The sequence below is a fragment of the Chelonoidis abingdonii genome, chromosome 14 (genome assembly GCF_003597395.2).
Source record: "Chelonoidis abingdonii isolate Lonesome George chromosome 14, CheloAbing_2.0, whole genome shotgun sequence".
Classification (NCBI taxonomy): Eukaryota; Metazoa; Chordata; order Testudines; family Testudinidae; genus Chelonoidis; species Chelonoidis abingdonii.
In genome coordinates, this window is record NC_133782.1 from 35678744 (window position 1) to 35688794 (window position 10051).

The window sequence follows — 10051 nt, forward strand, 5'->3', positions numbered from 1 at the left end:
ACCGGCGCAGCTCGCTCAGCTTCCCAGCAGCCAGCCCGCTGGGCCTCAGCTGTGCATTATACTGCAGTGCAAACCCGACTGCATCCTGTAGGAGGTGGGTGGGTGCATAAGCCTTGTAAAGCCCTCGGGCCTGTGTGGGAAATGATTTTACTCCCAGCGCTCACATGCCGCGGAGATGAGTGTCAGCATAGACAGACAGTGCAGCAAGAGGGAGGGATGGACAGAGCAGCGGGCTGGGCAGGGCCGCCCAGAGAAGGGGCAAGTGGGGCAATTTGCCTCAGGCCCCGGGCCCCGCAGGGGCCCCCACGAGAGTTTTTCGGGGCTCCTGGACCCCCCCGCCCCCGAAATACTGCCGGGGCGGGACCCGTCTCCGAAATGCAGGGTCTTCGGCAGTAATTCGGCGCAGGGGGTCCCCGCAGCGGGTCTTCGGGGAACTTCGGCGGCGGCTCCAGGAACGGAAGGATGCCCCCGCCGCCGAATTACCGCCGAAGAGGGGACCCCCCGCGGCCGAAGACCCCAGGACCCCTGAATCCTCTGGGCGGGCCTGGGACTGGGTGGCTAAATGGTTGTATGGACAGACGTGCATCAGGAAATCTAGCTAGCTATTTAGATACTGGGTCAGGAAAGAGAGGGAGCTCGATAATGAAGCATGAAGACTGCAAAGAACGAGAAGAGACATTTTTCCTTCCTCCATGTTCTAATAACCAAACACTCAAATATAAGATCGTTTTGAAGAAATCGCGGTCATTCCCGACGCAGCAGGAAACATCACTTCCTTGTGTATCAGTAGTCTGCGGATTATTCATCTAGACACGTGAAATCTGCTTAAGAACATAAAACGGCGTATACTGGGTCAGACCAAAGGTCGATCTAGCCCAGTGTCTCCGGACAGTGCGCAATGTCAGGTGCTCCAGAGGGAATGAACAGAACAGGGAATCATCAAGTGACCCATTCCCTGTCACAGGTTACATTTCAAGGGAGGGAAAAGGTTCATCCTCTTCAGCAGTTTGTGCCATCATTATAATAAGCAATGTGGCCAGGTCTGTCTGTAGTCCTGTGGGCCATTCACATGGCGCTGTAAAGCGGTGTAGCCCCAGCAAAGACGCGAATTTGAAAGAGGCCCCCGCTCTTCCCCTCAACCCATCTATGTCTGCCACAGGCTCCGCCTACCCACAGCACCCACTTGCTCAGAGCAGTTCTACAAAGTGACCCCGTGGGATTCATTTCCCAGCTGTGTTAGGCTACCCGGAGCTGTCGCCTGTGGGTACCAAAGAGGCTCCAAGTTCAGGAGGCGAAGCTGGTAAATTTGCCCCAGAGGGAGAAGTAAATCTAACTGTGAGGCGGCTGAACCTTTTGTACTGAACGGGGAACACCCGGCAGTACAACTTCTTTGCTGAGAGACAATGGAGAGACCCTGGCAGCTGTTCCCACGCCTGCTGCTACTGCTGGTGAACATTCCCTGTAAGTCTGGGGGCAGGAAACGCGACAGAAGATGCTGAACGTGCTGGTGGATTTAAGAGACAAGGACTAATTCGCTGACTCTCCCTTTGCTTTGCTAGCCAGGCATCGTTCTCTGTATTGGATGAGGCTACAGGACTCCTGGGTTCAGTTCCCAGCTCTGGCCCGCTGGAGTTCCTTCCCCTTTTTGTGCCTTAAGTTTCCCCTCCCATCCGTTGCTTGGCTATTTAATCTGTAAACTCTTTGGGGTAGAGGCTGTCTCTTATTATTGTGCCTCTGGGAATCTCGCAGCCAGCAATAATCTAGGGCTAATCTCCTAACCCGGACCCCCTAACCCCAGATTATGGCTATCTAGGAATACAGCAATCTAGGAAAATAGCAGTGGTGGACCAGATGCAAAGCCCCTGGAAAAGAAGAGAAACTCCCCTGGGCTTTGCATCCGGCCAGTGTGTGAACGGGGCAGAGGTGCCCTGTCATCTATGGAGTGTGTCTTTTCTCCTCTGCCCACAGGGGGGAGCTGCCAGGCCGAGGTGCACCAGAATCTGTCTGCGGTCACTCGGGAAGGGCAGAACGGCAGCATCTCTTGCCACTACAAGACGAGTAATTTTGGGAGTTTGCAGTGGTTCAGACAGCTGCCCGGAGGCCAGCCTGTCTCCCTGCTGATTCTGGTGTCCAATGGGAAACAAACCAAGGAGTCCAACCTCAGCGCGGAGCTCGACAAGGAGAAGCAGCTGAGTTCTCTGCACATCAGAGAATCACAGCTGGGAGATGCAGCCACCTACTTCTGCGCCGTGGCGACACAGTGACACAGGAGCACTGGCAGCCTGTGCAAAAACTTCCCAGCTGGAGGGTAACTGTGAGGCTGGCTGGCGGCACAACACCACGTACTTCTTACACAGTGCATCTCTGAGCGTGCTTCTCCTTCCATTACAAGGCTCTGCAACACAAGGCTGAGATAGCGGCAGAGTGTTTGTGCATAGCTGGCACCTGCCCATCCCAGCGAAGTCCAGCGGTCCCCTGAGGGATCAGCCCTATGCTCCAGGGGGAGGAACAGCTCGAGAAACTCTTAAAACCCAGCGGTAAAGGGAACTATGACAGAGGACAAAATGTACCAACAGTGACAACCACAGTGGGACTCACTTCAGTGGGTGTACGTCTCTGGCCAGGAGGAGGCAGCATTTCTAACGGAGAGGAAGAGATTGAGGTCAATACAGTTGCACCTGTCTATTGTCTCTAATGCCCGGCAGAGGCAGCTTTCCCCTAAGACATCAGAAGCAAAGGGTTACTCCGGGGCATGGTTCTGTTTTTGAGAACAGGGTTTGTCCCTGATTGGCTGGGCTCATTAATGTGTCTGATCCCTCCAGCAAAGAGGGACAGATTTTTCATTGCTCCTCCGGAAGCAGGGGAAAAGCACCATCCCTGGGCCTCTGTGCACTGAGGGGTAACCCGAGAGCGCAATGAAGAGGCAGCTGACAGCCTGGTCATGATACTGTCCAGTCTAGCTACGTGTAAGTCTAGGCGCAGTTTGTCTGTCTAGACTGTGAGTGTGTAGGGTGGGGAGCTTTTGCCACGGAGTCTGTACAGTGCCCGAGTAACAGCATCTCAGTTCCTGGGGTCTCTGCAGAGTTCGGCACAATGCCCCTCCCCAAGCGCAGTTCAGTTCTGTTCTGTTGGATGTTTGTGGAGTTTGTCTGTTGAGATCTGGGGACGGAACTGTCTTGTATTCTGTGTCTCTGCAGCGCCTGGCACAAGGCGCTGATCTCGACTGGGTCTCCAGTGCTATAATGATAATCATGGAGTTTAAAGCCGGGCAAGGTTCTAATCTGACCTCCTTGCACTGAACAGGTCACAGAGTTGCACTGAGTTGCTCCAGTATGAGATAATAATAATGTGGTGACAAGAAAGGTCTGGTGCTTTTTTTAGCACTAGACTGTCACTCAGGAGACATGATCTCATTCCAGGCTAACCCACAGACTTTGTGACCTTAGGAAAGTGACTTAGGCTTTGGATTTTGGAAGGAGACCACAGAGTCAGTTGCCGAATCCATTAAAAATGGCAATATGCGTTGACTGCCTGGCTCCTATGGAAACCCCCTCCCTGATGGCCCAGTGCCTCAGTTTCCAGAGCAGGAAGCCGAATTCACCCAGCGATACTAGTCCCTGATGACCAAGAGGCCTCCCATTCTCAAGAAATGCTGTACTGAACACACAGGAACGGAGCAGGCACTCAACTGCTGCTTAACAGGTAGGTTCTTTACTTTGATTTAGCCACATAGTTTACACCAAGGCCCACAGTATAGAGATTCTGATTTATTTTGGCTGAAGAAGAAAACAGTGATAAGGAGCAACCACTGGGGAAGATGAGGGGCTGATGAGAACTGAACAAAGCTCATCTTTGCTTCTCATTTGCCTTTGTCTACAGGGGTGAGCTGCCAAATTAAAGTGGATCAGAGTCCTCCATCTCTGACCAGATCCAAGGGGGATCTCCATTCTGACCTGCAAGCTACTCAGACAACAAGTTGTCCTACGTACAGTGGTACAGCAGTGGCCCGTGGGAAAGTCCTGCCTTCCTGCCTGAGCCATTACAATGGTGTACGGGCATATAGCGAGCCTGAAAAGGGAGATGACAGGTTTACTCTCGAGGTTCTCGCGCCTACTCGAGCTATTTTTCGCGGAACTAGCAGGAAAAGTGGCCCTCTTGAAAAAGATTTTATGTTTGGGCCATCTTAGCACTGAGGAACGGGTATCTCGCGTAGCCGAAGCCAGCTAGCTTTAACTGATACGCGCTGTCGCTGCACCGACACAGTGACGTTGGCCTTGTCTCTGAAAGTTGTACAATCATTACCTGCTAGGGCAGGCTGCGCAGCTTTAGACGTGTATTGGAGGGGTTTAGTTCTGCATGAGTACGTGTACTCGCTGACGGGAGTTGTCCTTGCACCTCAGCTAGATAGGGCATAGCAAGAAACTGGAGGTGTTCTTAAGCGCGCAGATTCGCAGGATAGATTAAGAATAGCCCGGAGGGGACGGAGGGATCCTGCGTGAATACAGGGAGCCAAGCCTTCTAGTCCGGATTCACAACATGAGGCAAGCACACAGTGACAGATGTGATTAGGTGTCCTGGGCCCTATTAAGCTGATCTCCCTTTGTCATTCTGTCTGTACTGGATGTTCTGCGGGTTTAAACGACCCTGGATCCATTGAAAAAGTGAGCCACGATTGTCAGAAGTGGAGCGAGTGATTTCGGGTGCCCCCGTTTCATAGCTTTTAGGCAGAATGGACAGATTGTGCATCATTTAGTTTGACACCTGTGCCCCAGGCAACTTCCCCATGATGTCCTTCATTGGGCCCCTGCTCTGTGTTGAGCTGGAGAAAGACATCCAGTCTTGAATCTAAAGACTCCAGCTGGAGGAATCCACCCACTTCCCTAGGTAGAGTTGCTTCCAATGGGCTGAATCACCATTACAGAGTGGCACCTTATATCTAGCCTGAATTTCTCTAGCTTCAGCTCCCTCCATCGGCGGGCTCTTGTCATGCCTTTGTCTGGCTATATAAAGATCCAGTTACTCGAATCTCCTTCTTCACTAGATTTGCAAGAGAGACTGGGATAAATTACATTTTAAGATTATTACAAGAATGGCTTAAATCATCTTGTAGTCAACACTAGAGCATTGCTATAACTGAGGTTCCTGAGTTGAAATCAGATGCCATTGGTATTACATTACCTTAGTGCCCAGTCGAACGACTATGAACCAAGGAGGCCATTAGGCCCAAACCACGTGGGACAGGAGATTCCTTGTTCGCAGAGGACTTATAAAACTAATTAACTACGAGTACAGATGGATTCAAATCCCTGCACACGATCCCAGCGAGCACGTCCATTAGGCTAGAGCATATACACAGATCTTGTGTACATAGTGTACCTCATCATACTGCATAGGCCGTGCCTACCCGACAATCTTCTTTGTTCCTGGACTCGGCTGGGACACAAGCCTCGTGATACTCTAATCTCGGAGCTTAACTCCACGTCTGCGAGCGTTGGAACCAAATGCGCACGAAGGTCAGTTTTGATATGAAATCTGGAACTCCGCAGGAGCCGTCGCGTGTGACTGGCGGAGCGACTTCATAGATTATGCCCACCAACTCGTATGGCCCCACGTATGGCAGTCCATGGTTGCATGCCCCTTGTCACACCTCCCATATGACCCCAGGCGAGAAACAGCCAGGATCCGAGGCGAGAGTTCTTTTAGTGCGATACTTCTCTATACAAGATGCTGTACCTCTCTGTCCTGGCGTCAGGGCTTCCTTCCGCACAGCTCCTCACTGGAGGCCACGACCTCTCTGGAGCCTTTGTAGCACTGCATCCATGTGTGCGTGCCGTGAGGCCAACCCCTGCATAGAGTTCTCGCCCTCGCTTGCTCTCCCCTGGGCATCCCTCCTCTTCTCCCACCACCTGAAATGGCGCCTTAGGTATGCGAGACCACCGTTCTCTAGACCAGAGTGACTCTCAGCCAGCATAAAACAGGAGAGTTTATTGAGAGTTGAACACAGCACAGGAAACTCTCAGGGCCTCAGGCCTGGCCTCCCTCAGCACAGCATATCCCAGTCCCCCTGCATCCAGGTGGGCTCTGCCTGCTTCCCCTTGCCAGCCCAGAGCCCCCCTGCTTCCCAGCTGAGCCTCTGATATCCTCGGCCACAAGCCCCACCTCTGTCCATTGTCTTCTCTCCAGGTAAACAGAGTAGTAAACAGGAAGGCCTGAGTCTCCTCTCCTCACAGCTCTCCTCTGGCTGGAACCGGCTGGTCAGGTCACCAGGGTCCTCCCTCTGCAGCCCTCTGTCCTCCCACTGGCCAGAACCGTCTGTGTCTCCTGAGCTGGGTCTCCGAGTCACTAGGTCACCAGTCACCGGGGTCTCCATCCTCCAGGCCATCGGCAGGGGTCCCTCTCCGGTCCTGTGTAACAACAAACTCCCTCTCCCCTCACCTCGTTAAACCAGTAACACCCAGCGACATTGAGTCCCACCCCCTGTGCATGCAAACCACAGGAAAACACAGAAAACCCCAAGAAACCCCCCACTTCATCACAATGTCTAACGCCAGAATAATGTGAAAATGATGCGTTCTTCTTTTCTCCTTGGATTTAGGGATGATGGAGGGACCTGATTCATTGATCATTCTATTTATAAATATAAATTTCCTCTCCCACTAGGTGTAAGTTGCCAGGTTAATGTGGCGCAGAGCCTGCTGCCTTGAGCAGCTCTGAAGGACAGAATTCCAGCCTGACCTGCAGTTACTCCGGCACGGCGAGAAATGTGCAGTGGTACCGCCAGGCCCCAGGGGAAAGCCCCACCTTCCTGGGGATTTTATACAAGGACGAACATGCCACGTGGGGGCTGAATCTCAGAGCTGAGCTCCATACCACAGAGAAGCACAGCTACCTGAACATCACCAAGGCACAGCTGCAAGATGCAGCCACCTACCTCTGTGCAGTGGAGGCACAGTGACACAAAGGGCACCCCAGCCTGTGCAAAAACTGTAGGCTGGTATTCTCAAAAGAACCTAAGGGAGTTAGGCACCCAAATCCCATTGAAATTCAGTGAGAGTTGTGCACCTAACTCCTTGGGGTCCTTTGAAAATCCCAGCAGAAGGATCAAAGAGTACATTTTCCAAAAGTGCTTAGGTGGATTAGGAGCCCCTTTTCAGAAAGGGTTTAGGGGCATGTTTGTAAAGGTATTTAGTTGCCTAAGATGGAGATAGGTGCCTAGTGGGATTTTCAAAAGTGATTAGGTGATTAACTCCCATTAATAAGATTCCTACATGCTTTTGAAAATCCCACTCAGTGCTGATCTGCTTCTTTAGGTGCCTAAATACTTAAAAAAAGACTCTCCCTTAGCAACCTAAGCTCTTAATAGTCAATGGGATTTAGGATTGATAAAATTACCTAGGTGCTTTTGAAAAAGATGTTACCCTCAGGTGCATGAAGCCAGTGGATACTGATTGCATCCTTGACTTTTCCTCTGATCTCAGGAAGATTCGAATAAGTAAATTTTTGCAGTATCAGGGGTTTAGAAGTCTTAAACTTTTTGCAAGAGGAAGGCTTTATTCTCAGAACCTCACTGTCCAGTTGCATGGTGCTGAGGCCACAGCGAGAATTGGGTACAGTTGCTTGTAGGGATGTACGCTTCTAACCCGCGGGTGGCACCCAGTGAAAACCAGACGAAGAGGGCTTGTCTACACTACCCACCGGATGGCGGCAGCGATCGATCCAGCAGGGGTCAATTTATCAACCTGTCTAGTATAGACTCAATAAATTCGACTGCTTGAGCATACTCTCCAATCCTGACACCTGACCAGAGGAACCAATGGGGGAACAAGATATTTCAAAAGGAAGGAGGGAAGATTTCCTTTGTTTAGAGTGTCAGTTTCAGCTGGAGTGAAAAGATCAAGGAACCAGCCTCTTATCAGAGTAGTAAGTTTTAGAAAGGATAAAAGGTTTATGTTTATTTCTTTGTAACTGTCTTGGTACAATTAAGGAACTATCAAATTGGGGGTATTTTTTGTGTGTATTAAAGTTTTTTGCCCAGGGGAACATCCTCTGTGTTTTGAATCTGGTGCCTGTGAGAGTAGCTGGTATGCTAATCTCTCCCAGAGGGTTTTCTTTTACCTTTCTTTTCTTTAATTAAAAGCCTTTTTTCTTAATATCTGACTGATTGATTTTTTTTCCTTGTTTTTAGATCCAAAGGATTGGATCTGGACTCACCAGGGAGTTGGGGGAAGAAAGGAGGGGATGGTTAATTCTCCTTGTTTTAAGATCCAAGGGGTTTGGATCTGTGTTCACCAGGGAATTGGTGAAGTCCTCAAGACTACCCAGGGAAAAGTAGTGCTTGGATGGTGTGGCAGCGATACCAGATCTAAGCTAGTAATTAAGCTTAGAAGTGTCCATGCAGGTCCCCACATCTGTACCCTAAAGTTCAGAGTTGCGTCCTCACTCATTATGCTAGCATTCGACCTATGGAGCGGAGCAGTTTGGGTAGTCTATCCACAGTTCTGCTAGTCCTCCGCAGCCCATTGGAATTCTGGGTGATAGCTCCCAGTGCCCTGATGGGGGCAAAAAAATTGTCCTCAGGTGGTTTTGGCCACATGTCCTCAGTCACCCCTCCTCCGTGAAAGCACAACGGCAGACCAATCATTTTGCACCGGACAACATGGTCGATTAGAAAGAGCATAGCAAAGGCATTCTGGCGCCTCAGAGAGGCTTTGAAAAACCAATATTCATGACTGGGCCAGGCCTCGCGTCTGACAGTTGTGTGTTTCTCCTTGATGCAATATGCCCTCTTTGCTGATTTTAATTCCCTGTAAGCAACCACCCTCCCTCCTCAAAATAAAGTAACTATTGTTTGAAAACGCATTGCATTCTTCTTTATTAATTAATAAAATATTGAAGATAATGGACAAGGTAGTAGCCTGGGTGGGATGAGGAGGAAGGGAAGGACAAGGTCCACATCGCTTATTGTAACTACCACTAAAAATCAAACTGTTTGAATGACAGCCTTCTGTTGCTTGGGCCATCCTCTGCAGTGGAGTGGCTGGGTGCCTGGAGCCTCTCCCACCCTCTTTTCCCCTCCCCCCCCTCAGCTTGGGTGTCTGTGGTGAGGAGGCTATGGAACATGGGGAGAGAGTAGGCGGTTATACACAGTGGATGCAGCAGGGGTCTGTGCTCTGTTGGCTTTCCTGCAGCTCCAACAGATACTTAATCATTTGTGTTTGCTCCCTCAACAGATGCTTCAGTGTCATTTGCTCCCCCATTAGCCTCAGCATCGCGTCCTGCCTCCGCTCATTCATCGCACTCACTTAATTCTTTCCTGGCCTCTGCCACTGAATGCCTCCATGCATTAAGCTGTGCCCTATCAGTGTGGGAGGGACTGCATGAGCTTGGAAAACATGTCATCGCAAGTGCGTTTTTTTTTTGCCTTCTAATCTGCGATAACCTCAGGGACGGAGATGATAGGGGCACATGCAGAAATTCTATTCTAACACTAGAGATTATCGATTCTGGGGGAACTGCATGGTCACATGTGTGCTGCTGAGTTGCCATTGCTGATCAAACAGGAAATGAAACTCAAAAAGTTCTCCAGGGCTTTTCCTGTGTACCTGACTAGTGCACCAGATTCCAAAGTGCTTCCAGAGCGGTCACAATGGAACCACTCTGCGATAGCTCCCCGTGAAGCCCAATACCATCGACTTGATTCCAACACTACGCCTCAAAATTCGACGCAGGCACAAAGTCATTTGGCAGCGCTACTCCCCTTGCCGGGGAGAAGTTAACAGAAGTCAATTTTTAAAGAGGCCTTTAGCGTTGACAGAACACTGAGGTTGGTTGTGTGGACGCATTCATTTTAAAAGTCAACCTAACGTGGCTAAATTTCGGCCTTAAGCCCGTAGCGTTAGACCGCCCTTCAGAATCGACCCGATGCAGTAATGTGTACACCAGCCTTTGTCTGGGTCTACACTTACATCGTAGATTGACATATTCTCCACATTTGGGTCTAATTATAATTAGACCTTGTCACACTACAGAGCCCATTCCCAATCTACTCTAA

The 10051-nt window shown here is 50.4% G+C and overlaps 1 gene segment (V, D, J or C); it reads left to right on the plus strand.

Moving 5' to 3' along the window:
• The first annotated feature begins 1312 nt into the window (after nucleotides 1–1312).
• Nucleotides 1313–2363, plus strand: LOC116835450 (T cell receptor alpha variable 21-like). The segment is given in 2 exon segments: nucleotides 1313–1461; nucleotides 1969–2363. Coding segments are annotated over 2 exon segments (354 nt in total).
• Nucleotides 2364–10051: the final 7688 nt, after the last annotated feature.